We start from the raw sequence: 18,528 nt of genomic DNA on the forward strand, positions 1-18,528 counted from the left end.
CGCTCCAGCTCCCCCTCTCTTTCACTCTCACACACACTCTCTCTCTCTCTCTCTCATACACACACACACACACACACACACACACACACACAAAAGCATTACGCACACACTTACTCACGAGCGAAAAACAGAGCCGTTATGTCAGTGCACACCAGAATCTCAGTGGGGTTGAAAACAATTAAGGTTTTCAACAGAAAACTATATACAAAATGGTGACACTCGTTACTACTGAGAAGTGTGCCTAAACTTACATCTTGGCGATTTTGAAGCAATGTTACTTCTGACAAGAGCTGCGTAAATGTAATCGCACATGCGATCTCTCTCAGTTTATGAGTTTCTCCCTTTCGATCACTCAAACACAAACTCACATACAAACAAACATGCACAAATGCACTACCTTGTTACTCCAGTAAAGTAGTGCAAGCCTCGCAATCCTTTGTTGCTAGTCCTAAAGTGACATTTTCGAACTAGCAACGAAGGCTTGGGCTGTATCATAGCAAGACTCTGAATCCGTGGCAGAAGAAAGTAGTTCCACTCACAAGAGCATTTTAGGGAGAAAAATCAGAAAATGTCTTGAAGGTGTGGTAACCATGGTACAAGCAGAATAATTGACTCCGCTGCACGTCGTGGCCAAATTACCACAGCGTCGACGTGCATTATTTTTAAATAATTCAACGGTCCGTCGTCAACCATTCCTTAATTAATATATATATATACACAGTATACACCAATCAGCCACAACATTAAAACCACCTGCCTTATATTGTGTAGGTCCCCCTCGTGCTGCCAAAACAGCGCCAACCCGAATCTCAGATTAGCATTCTGAGATGCTATTCTTCTCAGCATAATTGTACAGAGCGGTTTACCTTATACTTTGCCAGTTCGAACCAGTCTGGCCATTCTCTGTTGACTTCTCTCATCAACAAGGCATTTCCGTCCACAGAACTGCTGCTGACTGGATGTTTTTTGTTTTGAGGAACATTCAGAGTAAATTCTAGAAACTGTTGTGAGTAGGGCTGCCCCCGACCAAAGATTTTCCTAGTCGACTAGTAGTCGTTAGTTTAAGCTATTAGTCGACTAGTCACACGTCTATGATATTAATTTAATTACTTAAATATATATATTTTGGGGGGGCATCAGAAAATGGTTTGAGTTCCAGGGCTGAGAAAGAATGTTATAAGTAACATTGCTAACACTGTTCTATATTACAGAGAAATACTAAACCGTAATAATGAGCCTTTAAAATATTAATTTTACCAGCACAAGCACAAAACGAGCAGCAGCGACACCAGCAAAAGTGGTGATGATCCTGAATGTGCCAGAAAAACCAGCAAGGAAACTGTCTGAACATTTTGTTAATTTATAGAGAGAAATGCGGTAGAGAATGCACAGATGAAGTAGTTTCTTCGCCAGAGAGATGTTGCCCTTCACAACTGTTGAAAAGCCATCTTTCAAAAAGTTGAACACACATTTTAATTGCACTTAATTTTTTTCCAGTTTCATTTTAATTTTTAGTTAAAATAAATAAAAAATGAAGTTCAAAGTTTGAAATCAAGATGTCTTGCTTTATTGTGTAGGCTTAACCCTAACCCTGCTTAACGAAAATTACCCCATAGTACCACCTAGTGTCCAACCAGCGGTAATACCAGTGTTCGTCGGTTTCCTGTGAAGTTTTATTTTCTGCGAACAACCGACCAATCAAAACTTGGTCGACCAAGACTCTTCTCATCGACTAACGTTGGGTCGACTATTAGGGGCCAGCCCTTGTTGTGAGTGAAAATCCCAGGAGATCAGCAGTTACAGAAATACTCAAACCAGCCTGTCTAGCACCAACAATCATCCATGCAATTATCTACTCGGCCAATCATGTGGCAGCAGTGCAGTGCATAAAATCATGCAGATACAGGTCAGGAGCTTCAGTTAATGTTCACATTAACCATCAGAATGGGGGAAAAATGTGATCTCAGTGATTTGAACCGTGACATGATTGTTGGTGCCAGATGGGCTGGTTTGAGTATTTCTGTAACTGCTGATCTCCTGGGATTTTCACATACAACAGTCTCTAGAATTTACACCGAATTGTGCCAAAAACAAAAAGCATCCAGTGAGCGGCAGTTCTGTGGACGGAAATGCCTTGTTGATGAGAGAGGTCAACAGAGAATGGTATGAACTGACAAAGTCTACGGTAAATCAGATAACCGCACAGTATAATTTTAGTGAGAAGAATAGAATCTTTAATGCTATTCTGAGATGCGGGATGGTGCTGTTGTGGTGGCACGAGGGGGACCGACACAATATTAGGCAGGAGGTTTTAATGTTGTGGCTGATTGGTGTATATATACACTTTAAGTCAGAAGTTTACATACACATTAGCCAAATACATTTAAACTCAGTTTTTCACAATTCCTGACATTTAATTTCAGAAAAAATTCCCTGTCTGAGGTCAGTTAGGATCACTACTTTATTTTAAGAATGTGAAATGTCAGAATAATAGTAGAGAGAATGATTTATTTCATTGCCTTTAAATTGTTTAACTTGGGTCAAATGTTTTGGGTAGTCTTCCACAAGCTTCTCATAGTAAGTTGTTGGAATTTCAGCCCATTCCTCCAGACAAAACAGGTGTAATTGAGTCAGGTTTGTAGACCTCCTTGCTCGCACACGCTTTTTCAGTTCTGCCCGCAAATTTTCTGTCAGACAGAGGTAAGGGCTTTGTGATGGCCACTCCAATACCTTGACTTTGTTGTCCTTAAGCCATTTTGCCACAACTTTGGAGGTATGCCTATGGTCATTGTCCATTTGGAAGACCCATTTGCGACCGAGCTTTAACTTGCTGGCTGATGTTTTGAGATGTTGCTTCAATATATCCACATAATTTTCCTTCCTCAAGATGTCATCTATTTTGTGAAGTGCACCAGTCCCTCCTACAGCAAAGCACCCCCACAACATGATCCTGCCACCCCCATGCTTCATGGTTGGGATAGTGTTCTTCGGCTTGCAAGCCTCACCTTTTTCCACCAAACATAACGATGGTCATTATGGCCAAACAGTTCAATTTTTGTTTCATCAGACAAGAGGACATTTCTCCAAAAAGTAAGATCTTTGTCCCCATGTGCACTTGTAAACTGTAGTCTGGCTTTTTTATGGTGGTTTTGGAGCAGTGGCTTCTTCCTTGCTGAGCAGTCTTTCAGGTAATGTTGATATAGGACTCGTTTTACTGTGGATATAGTCGCAAGTTCAAATCCAGGGTGTGCTGAGTGACTCCAGCAGGGTAGAGTCACATGGGGTAACCTCCTCGTGGTCGCTATAATGTGTGATTCTCGCTCTCGGTGGGGCGCGTGGTGAGATGTGCGTGGATGCCTCGGACAATAGCGTGGGCCTCCACATGCGCTATGTCTCCGTGGTAATGCGCTCAACAAGCCACATGATAAGATGCGTGGATTGACGTCTCAGACGCGGAGGCAACTGAGATTCGTCCTCCGCCACCCAGATTGAGGCGAGTCATTACGCCACCACGAGGACTTATAGCGCATTGGGTATGAGGCATTCCAAATTGGGGAGAAAATAAAAATAAACAAAATAAAATAAATAAATAAATAAATAAATAATTTGTTCTTAACCGATTATTCAGCTTGTGCCTGACTTAAAAGGTTGTATTAAACGTGCTTACTAACAATAAAGAGGACAAAATCATCTTTTAAAAATACCTCTAAATGACATTCACTGAAGAAAAGGGAAAAAAATACTTTTTATTAAGTTTAATTCATTAAAAAGATTCACTGCAAAAAGTCCTATTGTTATCAAGTATTTTTGTCTTGTTTTCCATTTAAAATTGTCTAAAAATCCTTAAAACAAGATAGATTTACTTGAGAAGCAACATATAAGATATTTAGACTTGCTTTAAGAGAATGTATTTTAAATATGTGTATTTTGTATATACAGTTGTGCTCAAAAGTTTGCATACCCTGGCAGAAATTGTGAAATTTTGGCATTGATTTTGAAAATATGACTGATCATGCAAAAAAACTGACTTTTAAGGATACCGATTTATTATCACATAGTTGTTTGGCTCCTTTTTCAATCATAATGATTACAGAAATCACCCAAACGGCCCAGATCAAAAGTTTACATACCCTTGAATGTTTGGCCTTGTTACAGACAAACAAGTTGACACACACAGGTTTAAATGGCAATTAAAGGTTAATTTCCCACACCTGTGGCTTTTTAAATTGCAATTAGTGTCTGTGTATAAATAGTCAACGAGTTTGTTAGCTCTCACGTGGATGCACTGAGCAGGCTAGATACTGAGCCATGGGGAGCAGAAAAGAACTGTCAAAAGATCTGCGTAACAAGGTAATGGAACTTTATAAAGATGGAAAAGGATATAAAAAGATATCCAAAGCCTTGAAAATGCCAGTCAGTACTGTTCAATCACTTATTAAGACGTGGAAAATTCAGGGATCTCTTGATACCAAACCAAGGTCAGGTAGACCAAGAAAGATTTCAGCCACAACTGCCAGAAGAATTGTTTGGGATACAAAGAAAAACCCACAGGTAACCTCAGGAGAAATACAGGCTGCTCTGGAAAAAGATGGTGTGGATTTTTCTTTGTATCCCAAACAATTCTTCTGGCAGTTGTGGCTGAAATCTTTCTTGGTCTACCTGACCTTGGCTTGGTATCAAGAGATCCCTGAATTTTCATTGAACAGTACTGACTGGCATTTTTATGGCTTTGGATATCTTTTTATATCCTTTTCCATCTTTATAAAGTTCCATTACCTTGTTACGCAGGTCTTTTGAAAGTTCTTTTCTGCTCCCCATGGCTCAGTATCTAGCCTGCTCAGTGCATCCACGTGAGAGTTAACAAACTCATTGACTATTTATACACAGACACTAATTGCAATTTAAAAAGCCACAGGTGTGGGAAATTAACCTTTAATTGCCATTTAAACCTGTGTGTGTCAACTTGTGTGTCTGCAACAAGGCCAAACATTCAAGGGTATGTAAACTTTTGATCAGGGCCACTTGGGTGATTTCTGTTACCATTATGATTCAAAAAGGAGCCAAACAACTATGTGATAATAAATGGCTTCATATGATCACAATCCTTAAATAAAAGACAGTTTTTTTGCATGATCAATCATATTTTCAAAATCAATGCCAAAATTTCACAATTTCTGCCAGGGTATGCAAACTTTTGAGCACAACTGTAAGTGTATTTTTTCAATTGGTTATACTTCTGCAAGTGCAGTAAAGATATACTTAAATTCAAGATCTATTCTCTAAAAGCAAGTCTAAATATCTTATATGCTACTTCTCGGGTGAATGCATCTATTTTTAAAGGATTTTTAGACATTTTAAAATATTTATATTTTTAATATTATTTTCAATATTCTCAGATAACTATTTTTTCTACTGCAGTATAGCTGCTAAAGAAAATGTGCATTGTTTTATAGGAGTTTTAAATATTTATATTGGAAAACAAGCCAAAACCAAATCAAAAACTTTATTTTGTTGCAGTGTATAATGGGGAAGACTACCCTCTCTCACCTTTTTGTTCACTTCAATCCATATTTAACTCACAAATAACAAACTCACTCTTATTAATAAAGCTGTGTATTGCCAATTTTCTTCACGATAAGAAATGCACAGTGACATATATTATGACATAAGTAGTGAGCCATCACGTTATAATCTAGCTGCATTAAGCGTGCATGCTCAAGGGATGAGCGTCCCTGCGACAGAGTGTGCATCAGCTGGGTGCAGTTTCATTCTCTCCCCCTTAGATCAGGACATTCGCACAACTCGGAACAACTCATAGAAGAGGTGGTGACCGCACAGAGAAATGGCAGTTTTGGAGTTTGTAGTTATTTACATGATCTGTTTCCGCATTATTTGAACTTTATTAAAGCTATAACGCATTAAATATAACTGCATTAAAACTGTAACGCCAGGGTGTTTCCTTTAAAGACGCTCGACACGCAAGTTTTGCTCCAGCTCCACATATTCCACAACGACAATGCTTCTGTATTTACTTATTTTGTATTTTTGCATTATAATTACCTCATACTTTGCAATCTACATCACCTGAAGCTGTTTGGAAAGTTTAGAGTGCATCTGGACTGTGAGCTGTTTTCTTCCTCTCCGCAATAAGGAATATTCCTACCAGTGGAGCAATTCAAGCTTGAAGTACCACCTGTTTTCAGCAGGAGGCAGTAAGCGAAACTTCAGCTGTATAGGCAACGGCAAATCTTATACAAAGGACAAACTACACTTACCCACAGCAGACAGCACAAGATGAGGACTTGTTCTTGCATTCAAACACAGCTTGATTGAGCACAAATACGAATGCAGGAATCTCAAGGCGTACTTTTCTAAGTTTCAAATAGGGCTGAAACGATTAGTAGACGTTATCGACAACATCGACAATAAAAAATTGTCAACAAAAATTTTCGTTGTCGAATAGTAATCTGAGCTCATTTAACGTAACATGAGATCACATTAAACTCCAATGATGACGTGCGAGAGCAGCACTGCAGTTAGCGCCTGACTGAGGTCAGGGAACATGATTAATTACATAATTTGTTTATATAATTAATTGCACTGAATTAATGCGTTAAATCGACAGCCCTAATTACTATACAATGTTTTCGTTAAAAAAAGAGTGCATATTAATTAAAAAGAGTTGGTTGAGAGAAAATGGCTGTTACCTTTACATATGACTTGTCTGAGTTATTTAACTTAATGTCCACACATTTGTTGAGAACGTAAAGAGATGATAAAGATGACAGTGTGGAGCTGTCCAGGGCTGGTCTGGAGGTACTGACACCCTCAGCGCTGGTCAAGTGTGGTAGAAGTTGCTGGACTGCTGTATTCCTCACACTGAAATTGCCAAACCAAGAATGTGAGAACATTCAACAGTATGTAATAATGCTGAAATACATTATTTCATGTCAAAAGAAAACAAGCCATAGGCATTGCTAGACCCTATTTAGGAGGGCTTTAGCACCATTAAAATTATGCGACTTTGCAATCAGCACACAAATATGTGTGTGCTCAATGTGAGTAGAGGTGGCATTGCACTAGTTTGAAGTGTGAGACTCTTTTTTTGCCTTTTCCCTCCTGTAAAGACTTAGCACGATCCAAGTGTGGGCAGTAAAGGAGTATATTATTGGTTTGACACCCCTTTACTAAATTAAATGGTCATTTGAGTTTTATGTCGATTCGTGACCTAGTGAGGATCAGCGACTGTTGAATGACTGAAGGAGAGAAGGATGTTGTTCATTTAGTTTGGTAATCTCATTTAAAAAGGAGAGAATGGGGCTGGATGAATTAGGTGTAAAAGTGACTGATGACATTACAGTTCACAAAATGACAGATATGCTGTGTTGTCATTTGTAAGGAATGCTCTTATGATGCTTAAACACTCTGCTGAAGTCTCTTAGTAAAAAATACTAATAAAAAAATCACTGAGAGCACCTTTAATAGTAGAACATTTTAAGGTGGAAGACATTTCTTAAATGCACAAGACACACTTTTGTACAGAAATCCAAATTGACCAATTAACTTACGTGTGGTGCTTGGTGAACAGAAGCCGGAGGGCGGCCCGTAGTCTGGCTGTTGGTGAACGCACCTCATCTCCCTTTTTGGCAGATGTGTCACTTATCAGCAGGATGCAATTTCCCAGGGCATCCTCTGTGCCTGCATAACTCTAATATACAGTACATAAACGCAATAGGCTTTTTTTTACAGTACATAAAACGGCAGACAACAGACTTACGAACAGAAATCCAGCTGAGCACAACAATAAACAAACACAATTCTGAGAGCATTTCACTAGCGCTTTATTGACAGGACAAACCAATTACTGGGTGTCCTCAGCAAAAAATGTATCAACATTGGCAAGATTTATGAATATTCAACACAATATTGCAGCTTTGTGTTAGTGTGAGTGTGGAGAGAAACTGAGAGGAAAGAGAGAATGTCTGCACCTGTAATATGGGAATGACCGGGTAAAGTGCCTCATTAAATCTGCTCCAACTTGTGGCTGTCATCATCAATCCCCCCTTCAGCAGATAGAGGAGAATATCCTTGGCAGTGGAGCTCACCTTTGGATCACATATAAACTTAGTTGATGGCTCTATGATACTGCACTTTAAACAAGCTATATCATCCAAATCCAGCTCTTAAGCTATGCCACCTACAGCAATGAGACGGGGGCATTTCCAATGTCAAACATTAGTTTAGCATGACCTGACTAACACATTAAACATTGAGCATGGCTACATTATTTATTAGCAAGCTGAGTATCAATATACATAAATATATCTTCTTTGTGCATTACACTGGGTCTCGCTGGAAAGAGGAAGCTGAATAATTCACCTCTCTTGCTTGGTCTTGAAGGCCAAACACACTGATCTCATACAGGACACGAGAGTGAAGCAAGAAATGCACGCTGCTGCAGATGGATGAGGTGGGTCTGGCCACGTTCTGAACTCCCAAAGACTCCTGTGGGGGTGGGAACAGTGAGATAGTGTGGCAATCTTACTGTCAATAGAGTTCAGGGGTCACTAGCAATCTATGTGCAGTGTAATAGAATTGCAAGAAAATGTAATAGCAATTTAATATAAAGTACACAATAGCAGCCATTACCAAGGGTTAGCAACACAGCCCAGCGTTTAACCTCGACAAAGTGCAGTTCACCAAAATATAAGACTCCCTGCTGACAATACCAGGTCATACCAACATAAGCTGGCCAAGCTGGTAAGCCAATCAAATTTCCACACCTTTTAACCAATGCATTTCCATGACTTTTCCATGACCTTTGCATTATAACTGGATAAAAATTTGAATAATAATTTTGATTCATACTGTTTTGTAAACTGAACGTATAAACCAATTTGTTAACTGTTTCGACTACTTCATTGAAAAGAACTGACTTGAAAGAATAACTCACTGACAAATCATTGTGGCTTGCAACAAGTTTTACTCTACAAAAGATAAATATCTAGCTTATTAAACATTTTAGAGCAGTGAAAAACTAGAAAAAATATACTGACTTCACAAATTTTAATGACTTTTCCTGATATGGACAACAAATGTAAAATTCCTGGTTTCCAATAACTGTGGGAGCCCTGACCAATTCAAGCTTTACTAAGGTGGACTAGCAGTTTAACATCAACTAGATCCTGCTAGTAGTCCTGCTGATTAACCGACTAAACCAGCTTGGACCAGATAATGACAAGTTGGAAACTAGGGGTTGGCACAAGTATCTGAGTACTCAGAAGTGACAGCAATGATTGATTGTAAAATCACAATATTTGTGTCACTTTTCAACATTTTGATCTTCAAAACATTCTCTGTTTAATTTTGTGATTAGTTACAATGGCGTATTGGGTGGTAGCTTGCAGTTTGATTGGTTAAAGAGTTTGGAGAGCAACTGTATGCTGTACATGAGTACTTGAGCAGTCCAAATAAAACCTGCCTATTACTAGCTACCATCAAAAGCCAGTTTTAGCTGGATTTTGTGGCGTTTTGGCTGCCAAACTTGGTGACATTTTTTTTTCTGACTGTTACTTATCTACTGGATCTTGGTCAAAATATGCCCTAGCGCCCAATTTCCAGAGTACATCTTGTACCTTCAAAATGCTCAGTGTGCAAGAGTAGGTTTCCGCCTTCACCGGGGACAGAGGATGAGACAAAAGCTTCAGAAATATCTTCTGACTCGACGACTGCAGGAGCGGGCTTGCTTGTGCAAATTTCCACCTACGAAGAGACACGACTTTTACAGATTTTCATACAATGACACCTTTTCCGCAGTGCCAGACAAAACAGCAGATGTCAATGGCAGTTTGCTGTTTCCATAATTGTGATCATCTTACAGGTAGGAGCAAATCTGGATGCATTCTTTCACCACCGGCAGGTGCTGATGGTACGGAAAAGCATCTATTGCTTGGTCAGCAAGCTCCAAGAGTTCATGCCAATTTTTATCACCCTGTAAAGAAACATTTATACTTTAACAACCCCTTCTTGAAATTTCAAATGAAGACAAACTATCTATCAAGTTGCAAAATAGGGTTGGGTCACAATGGTCATAGTTGGTTAGTCTTTGAATTGACTTGTTAATTATTGAAGTAGTGCAATTTCTATATATATTAGGGCTGGGAAATTTAATGAGTCAATTTCTGTGATTAATATTTTTTGTTTAAAAATTAACGCAATTAATGCAGTATCCATTTTTTTTTTTTTTACTTCCTGAAAATTCACACAATAAAGATTTGTTGTTCCTGGCATGCTACTTAGCCTTACATGCTCCGATTAGGGTGGGGGCAGAGTTAGGGCATCTGCTCCCTGCCAGGAACAAACCGAGGCACATTTGTACAATGGGCAAAACTTCAGTAATCTTTTCCTCCACTTTCTGTGGCTAAAATAAATTTTCCAGAGGTACATGCTCGACTTGACTGAACATCCTAGCACAGAAACTGATTGTGTGGAGCAGTGCATGTTTATTCATTATGTGCGACACATGTCCCAGACATAATAAACACAGGAGCGGGTTTACTGCACGGAGAATGGAGACTTCCCCCGCAAGAGGTGAACCAGGCATGTGAGAGATACTGGCAAGCTGCTGAATTGAATCTCTACTCATCGCCCGAAAACGTTCATTCAATTTCATTCTAACCAGTTTCAAAAGCGAAACCGCATGAGAGAGACCCAGCGTGTGAATGACAGCGACTGAAGGACCTGGCCATTCAGCATACTACAGCCAGGTAAACTTGTAAAGAGAAAATACAGAACAGAAGCCAGAGAAAATAATAGTTTTGAGATTTTAAACTTCAGCAAATTACACTTCAGCATTCTACATGTTTTATATTTGTATGCATAGTGTCTAATAATACACTGGCAATGTACACTTAAGTTTCTCTTGCCAATGAAGTTTGACATGAATTGAATCTGCCCATTTGATCCTATTATTTTTTTTTAAAGGTCCACTGGAAAACAGCAGAAGATTTTGCCCAACTTTTAATTACAGCATGTTCACTTATTTTATTAATCTTTTATACATATACATGTATTAGAGATTAATACGAGTAAAATGTGTCTAATTAACTCTATCCGCAAAAAAAAACAAAAAAAGAACATTTTAACATATTAATTAAAATAAGTGATGATTAATCAATTTCTTGCAAGTTCTTTACACAAAGTATAAAGTAAATATTTTTATGATGATATTTTACTGTTTGTTGTGAAGTATCATGTACCATCATTTAATCGCAATTAATCACAGAAAACTGTGCGATTAATTACTTAAATTCTTTTAAACTTAAAATTATTGCTTCCGGCCAGTGCTGGGATGCTGTTTGTAATGAACTAACTCTCACGTTCGTTCCTCTGCTGTATACAAAGAGCGCGCTTCCGACTTCTCGCGTGAACGCGCCATAGCACTTATGTTAATGATGCGTCGACTGCTGGCAGAAAACGATTTTTTTAAAGTTGATAAAGTTTTAGTTATCGATTTGTTTCTTACATCAACCTATCGATTTGCTTCAGAAGACATTAAATGATCGACTAGAGTCATGTGGATTACATTTATGCTGCCTAAATATGCCTTTTGGACCATCAAACCCTTTACTTACATTATAAGGACCTACAGAGCTTCAACATTTTTCTAAAAAATCTTAATTTGTGTTCTGCTGAAGAAAGACAGTCATACACATCTGAGATGGCTTCAGGCAGGGTAAGTGAATTATGAGAGAATTGTTATTTTTGTGTGAACTATCCCTTAAAGGGATTCTTTCTTAAAAAGTTGCAATCGTTACCTCAGCCAGAGCATCCTTTAGAAAGGTGCATGTAGCCTCCATGCAGTTAGAAACACGAGATACTCTACGATACAGGCTGTATCTTTCAGAACAAGCCTGCTCCAAGTAAGCCACTGCTGATTCATGGATACTAGGGTACGCCACACTGAAGGATGTATTAAGACACAAGAGAAATATGGCAGCCACTGTACTCTCTGGAAGGTTATCTCCAGCCTGTGTGTAAAAAATCATACAAATTTAGGTTACAAGTTAGGTGATGTGTGCAATTTTTCAATGTTAAAATACTTTCTCCTATCCCATCTTAATATGCAGAGATGACTATAAGTAATCCATTTGTAGGTTGATTCCCCTGAAAAGTGTAACTGTGATTCTGTGGCACTATCAAAACATTGCTCAGTTTGTTTAGGTATCCAAACAAACCCAACAAAGCAACATTGGTACTATCTGTTTTTCCAACCAATGGAAGACAGGTGGTATTCAGAATACCAGTTTTATTTTTGCAATTCTGTTTGGTGCAGACATAACACAGTTCTACTTTAACATGAGGAAAGATGAAGTTAAAACAAGCATTAAAATAAATGCTAAAATAAAACACACACGTACACTAAATAAATACTAATGATTTTGACCATAATTGTAGGGCTGTCCTTAGGTCTCAGCCATAACTGAACAATTGACCCTTTCACAGCGACTTCTGGTGAGTTTCACACTCTCATTTGTATTAATAATGACCATGAAGGACACGGCCATATGTCCATTAGCAACGGCAGCATGGCTTATTAATGTCTAAGAATGGCACAGCCATATGCTCACTCACCTTCTCCACAGGTAACAAGGTTTGCAGGAGACGGATGGTGAAAATGCCAGTGCCCACGAAGGCCATTCTATGGTGGATCAGAGACGAATCTGGTTGTTCAGAGGATGTCATACCATGATGGTAGCAGACAACATCTCCCAGTGTCTCTATACATGCCTGTAATTTCTCCCTCTTTTACCAGACAAAAGAGAAAGGTATTAGTCCGGGAGGACTTATTGATCATAGCATCTTCCTGCCAGCAGGGGGCAGCAAGAGTCCTGAGTATTTCAAAGAAAGTTTTCAGATGACTGCAGTTTTTAAAGATAAAACGCCATGAGCATGCATTAAAGATCAATGAGGTAGAGAGTCATGCCTTGAAACATGCATAATTATGTGCAGCGGGGTATGTTCTCATAAGTATGCACACATAAAGCACAATGAGTGCATTTAAAAAGATTTCTACGGGCAGTAAACATTGCTGGAAGAGACAACTTTGAAAATCCATGTAATGCAACCTACTAAATTTTAAGCTGAATGACACCAGGTGAACTTTGCGACATTATCTTGCATAACGTGCCTCTGTGTGATTGGTAACACTTTACAATAAGGTTGCATGTTAACATCCATTAACAAAATAGTCAAAGGTTGTTTTTAGTCCATGTCTGTTAACTCTGAAGCCATCTATATGCTAGTTTAGTGTAGTGCAAGTTTAAAAAATTTACTTTTAGCATATATACACATTTAAAATTTGCAGTCTTGCTCTTTCAGGAAAGCGGACCAACAATATTGATGACTTATCCTGCACTACACAGCTTTTTCTCAGTTCAAATGCTCTCAGATGGCCAAGGATAATACATTTCTACACATACTAATACATTCTTAACATATATATGTTAACATTAGTAAATGTATTATGAACATAGACTAAAAATAAACAAAAATATACTTATAAAATAACATATAAAACTGATTGTTCATTGCTAATGATACCTAATGCATTAACCACTTGGGGGCCTGGGTAGCTCAGTGGTAAAATACGCTGGCTACCACCCCTGGAGTTCGCTAGCTCACTAGTTCGAATCCCAGGGCATGCTCTGACTCTAGCCAGGTCTCCTAAGCAACCAAATTGGCCCGGGAGGGTAGAGTCACATGGGGTAACCTCTTCGTGGTCGCTATAATGTGGTGCGTTCTCAGTGGGGCGCGCGGTGAGTTGAGCGTGGCTGCCGCGGTGGATGGCGTGAAGCCTCCACACGCACTATGTCTCCATGTCAACACGCTCAACAAGCCACGTGATAAGATGCGTGGGTTGACGGTCTCAGACACGAAGGCAACTGGGATTCGTCCTCCGCCACCCGGACTGAGGCGAATCACTACGCGACCATGAGGACTTAAAAGCACATTGGGAATTGGGCATTCCAAATTGGGAGAAAAAGGGAAGAAAAAAATGTTTTGTGTTGCCCTACTATTAAACTGATACAAACATTTGTTCCAGATATACCAATGTATTGAGTTGAGGTCAGGAGCAAACAGGGACTTCTAAGTGGTAAAACTGGCCTAAGACACAACTGTCATGCCATGACTGATTTGCGCTGACAGCTTAATACTCTACAATGACCATCTGTCTCTCGGAGCAAGTGTAGTGGGTGAGAATGAGAGGCGACAGGTGTGTGTTTGTATGCACTAATGCAGACATCAGCCTCATGGTTGTGGAAGTGCAGCGTGGAGGAGGGCTGTTGAAGACACTTGCCAGCTCTGTCGCAGCGAGGCTGTGCTCGTCCCACACCTCAGGGGCAACGCTGTCTCCCAGCAGCCTCTGCGCCTCTGCCAGCAGCTCCAGCGCCCGTTGGAAAACCTTCAGGCTGTCTGATAGGATGAGTATGTGATGAAAAAAGGAATATAAAAGAGAAAAGGGTTGTCATGAGTATCAGTACTTTGGTACCAAATTGATACTACAATTAAAAAGATGTACCGATACCAGTCTTTCAGAAGTACTGAGTAATATCGAGTACTGACTCAATTTGGTACACATGCACTGATTGATTGACAGGTGGCTGCATTCTTTCTGTGTGTGCTCGTGCTCTGTGAAGAGAACTTGCGGAAATGCTGATGCATGCCTGAGTGGTCAAATACACCTCAAAATTAGGTCAAAATGTTGGTCTTGGCCGGTAATAATGTGAACACAGTCGGCTATTTCTTAAGTGAATGCAAACAGGCAGAAAAAAATAAGATATGTGTCAAAATATTGGATCTGTGCATTTCTGAATGTTTACTTGAATAATTGATACTGCTGTTAGAAGCCTGAATTTTTTTTTTAATCTTTGTTCTATTGTCTTTGTTGTTGTATTGTTTTATAATTTATATTCTATAATCTTTGTTATTAATGTATAATTGTCTTTTTACTTTTCTATAAAGGAACAGTTTATCCCAAAATGAAAATTCTGTCATAATTTAATCACCCTCATGTTGTTCCAAATCCATATGGCTTTCTTTCTTTCGTGAGATGTCTGAAGAATGAGTAGCTTGGTTTGTCTTTCTGTACAATGGCAGTGCATTTCTTTACAGCTTAAAGGGATAGTTCACCCAAAGATGAAAATGTTCTCTTCATTTACTCACCCTCATGCCATCCCAGATGTGTATGATGTTCTATCTTCTGCAGAACACAAATTAAGATTTTTAGAAGAATATCTCAGCTCTGTTGGTTCATTCTGCCTTAGTGATTTTTGAAGATTCAAAGTCCTGATCACCATTTACTTGCATTGTATGGACCTACAGCACTGAGATATTCTCCTAAAAATCTTTGTTTGTGTTCTGCAGAAAGAAGAAATTCATACACATCTGGGATGGCATGAGGGTGAGTAAATGATGAGAACTTAAATTTTTGGGTGAACTATCCCTTTAAAAAAAAGGATAAAGTATCATAAAAGTAGTCCATGCGATTTGTGCGTCATATTCCAAGTCTTCTGAAGGCACACGACGCAAAATCTAAATCTTTTTCAGTGAAAATCTTTGAGTGCATGAGAGAAGCTTATTCACAGTGGCACCCATATTCAAGCTACATTCAGGTTTGGAACGGCAGGAGGGTGAAATATTGTGACAGAATTTTCATTTTTTAATAAACTATTCCTTTAATAATTGCTGGAGAACTTAAAACAATGTTTACTATCCCTTTTCTCTATTATTGGTATTAGTTTTTTCCTTTGGTATTGAAATTGTTATCGAGAATTTTGGGTATTGACTACTTAAATTGCATCAGAAGCACATGTGTGATGAGTACAGCACCAGCTGTAGCCTTGTTTAATATCGGAAAAAGGGTTTTATGAGTGCTCTCACCTGTCCTGATGAGAAGCAGTGTGTGCTCTACAGCCGCCACACTAAATCTAGCCAGGCTCCACTGCTGCAGCTGTAGCTCTAGTGACTCTTCTGCCTCCATCTCTGGAGGGAGCTCCAGGTGGGGCTGCGGGAGAGGAGACCGCTGGGTTGGCCTGGGGGGCACCCCTCTCTGACTGCTGCTACCACTGTACACAATCAAAAAGAATCCTTAATTGCTAAAGACGCGGATGGTTGTGAGCAACTGTTTAAAAAAGAACAAGATTTTAAGGCGGTGTTGAATTCTTTTAACTCAGTTCTTCTCATCTTTCGATATTTTCCCCACATTAACCTAAATGTAGTAATTATAGCCTTAAAAGGACAGTACAAAAGGGCAGTAAAAACAGTCTTAATTTAGTTTTATCATTTTCAACCCTCTCTCTGAATCGAAATGACCTCTGATTGGTTAACCTCCGCATAACAGCGTAGTTCACACAGCCGTTTATTAAGGCAGGTCAAGTAGCTGAATAATGAATAGGGGTTGTGGGTGGCTATGTATGTTAATGTGATGTCATAACCACGACCCATTTTTGCAACTTAATTTTCATAAATTGTCTAGGTGGACTGGTGAGGGAGCTTTGCATTATGAACACTTGAGTATGTCTACATCAAACTCTTATTTCAAAAGGACAAGGATCATTTTGTTTTCCATGATATAATGTAGAAATAGAAGTTTGGTAGGAACCTAGAGGAGGCTGCATCCCCGTCCTGGCCATCCCCTCGAACTCTCTGCCCAGGTCGACCCACCACAGAGGGTCTGGGGGAACATTCCTCTGGGGTAGTGACCCCTGACTGCTGGGTCCCTCTTACCTCCTGAGAGTAGGAGATAGAGGAGTTCTGAGAGATGGGGTCTAAAGAGGGTGAAATAATGAGATGGATATTACAATTCAGTATTTACAGTTGAAGTCATAAGTTTACATACACTAAAGCTGAAGTCATTAAAACTAATTTTTTATCCACTCCACAGATTTAATATGAGCAAATTATAGTTTTGGCAAGTCTTTTAGGACATCTACTTTGTGCATGACACAAGTAATTTTTCCAACAATTGTTTACAGACAGATTGTTTCACTTTTAATTGATTATCACAATTCCAGTGGGTCAGAAGTCTACATACACTAAGTTAACTGTGCCTTTAAGCAGCTTGGAAAATTTCAGAAAATTATGTCAAGCCTTTAGACAATTAGCAAATTAGCTTCTGATAGGAGGTGTACTGAATTGGAGGTGTAACTTTGGGTGTATTTTAAGGCACCTTCAGTGCCTCTTTGCTTGACATCATGGGAAAATCAAAAGAAATAAAAAAAATGGGAAAATCAAAAGACCTCAGAAAAAAATGTGTGGACCTCCACAAGTCTGGTTCATCCTTGCGAGCAATTTCCAAATGCCTGAAGGTACCATGTTCATCTGTACAAACAACAGTATGCAAGTATAAACACCATGGGACCATGCAGCCATCATACCGCTCAGGAACGCATTCTGTCTCCTAGAGATGAACATAGTTTGGTGCGAAAAGTGCAAATCAATCCCAGAACAACAGCAAAGGACCTTGTGAACATGCTGGAGAAAACAGGTAGACAAGTATCTATATCCACAGTAAAACAAGTCCTATATCAACATAACCTGAAAGGCTGCTCAGCAAGAAGAAGCCACTGCACCAAAAGCCAGACTACAGTTTTCAAGTGCACATGGGGACAAAGATCTTACTTTCTGGAGAAATGCCCTCTGGTCTGATGAAACAAAAATTTAACTGTTTGGCCATAATGACCATCGTTATGTTTGGAGGAAACAGGGTGAGGCTTGCAAGCCAAACCCAACCATGAAGCATGGGAGTGGCAGGATCATGTTGTGGGGGTGCTTTGTTGCAGGAGGGACTGGTGCACTTCACAAAATAGATGGCATCATGAAGAAGGAAAATTATGTGGATATATTGAAGCAACAAGACATCAGCCAGGAGGTTAAAGCTGGATAAATGGGTCTTCCAAATGGACAATGACCGCAAGCATACCTCCAAAGTTGTGGCAAAATGGCTTAAGGACAACAATGTCAAGATATTGGAGTGGCCATCACAAAGCCCTGACCTCAATCCAATAGAAAATTTGCGGGCAGAACTGAAAAAGCGTGTGCGAGCAAGGAGGCCTACACACCTGACTCAGTGAAACCAGTTCTGTCTGAAGGACTGGGCCAAAATTCCAGCAACTTATTGTGAGAAGCTTGTGGAAGGCTACCCAAAACATTTGACCCATGTTAAACTATTTAAAGGCAATGCTACTGTGGCAGCGGGGACGTGGTCAAGCGTCCGTCCAGAGAGAGAGAAAGCGGTAAGTGCGCTGGCACCTGAGCTAGATTATGTTTAACACCTGTCTCTAATTCCAGTGAGCATGGGGTGAGTGGCATATAAACAGCCACGCCACCAGCAGCCGAGAGAGAGAGAGACTGGCACAAGGAAGGCCACGGTGCTACAGAAGCTGTTGTGTTTAATCTATTGTGTTTGTGAAGCTGATGTGTTTAAATAACTCCGTGCCTGTGAGACTGATGAGTTTGTGAAATTGT

General features: G+C 39.5%; 1 protein-coding gene across 1 annotated transcript in view; it reads right to left on the reverse strand.

Moving 5' to 3' along the window:
* rttn (rotatin) overlaps positions 1-18,528 on the reverse strand; it is a 59,875-nt gene that overhangs the window by 34,970 nt on the left and 6,377 nt on the right. Inside the window, exons 8-18 of the mRNA XM_051686926.1 lie at positions 16,664-16,829; positions 15,943-16,127; positions 14,360-14,475; positions 12,634-12,804; positions 11,817-12,029; positions 9,879-9,991; positions 9,636-9,762; positions 8,380-8,505; positions 7,989-8,105; positions 7,569-7,708; positions 6,708-6,879 (exon numbers count right to left, since the gene is read on the reverse strand). Coding sequence (XP_051542886.1) covers positions 6,708-6,879; positions 7,569-7,708; positions 7,989-8,105; positions 8,380-8,505; positions 9,636-9,762; positions 9,879-9,991; positions 11,817-12,029; positions 12,634-12,804; positions 14,360-14,475; positions 15,943-16,127; positions 16,664-16,829 — 1,646 coding nt within the window. The remainder of the gene's footprint in view (positions 1-6,707; positions 6,880-7,568; positions 7,709-7,988; positions 8,106-8,379; positions 8,506-9,635; positions 9,763-9,878; positions 9,992-11,816; positions 12,030-12,633; positions 12,805-14,359; positions 14,476-15,942; positions 16,128-16,663; positions 16,830-18,528) is intronic.

Source organism: Myxocyprinus asiaticus, chromosome 44 (genome assembly GCF_019703515.2).
Source record: "Myxocyprinus asiaticus isolate MX2 ecotype Aquarium Trade chromosome 44, UBuf_Myxa_2, whole genome shotgun sequence".
In the NCBI taxonomy this organism is placed as follows: Eukaryota; Metazoa; Chordata; class Actinopteri; order Cypriniformes; family Catostomidae; genus Myxocyprinus; species Myxocyprinus asiaticus.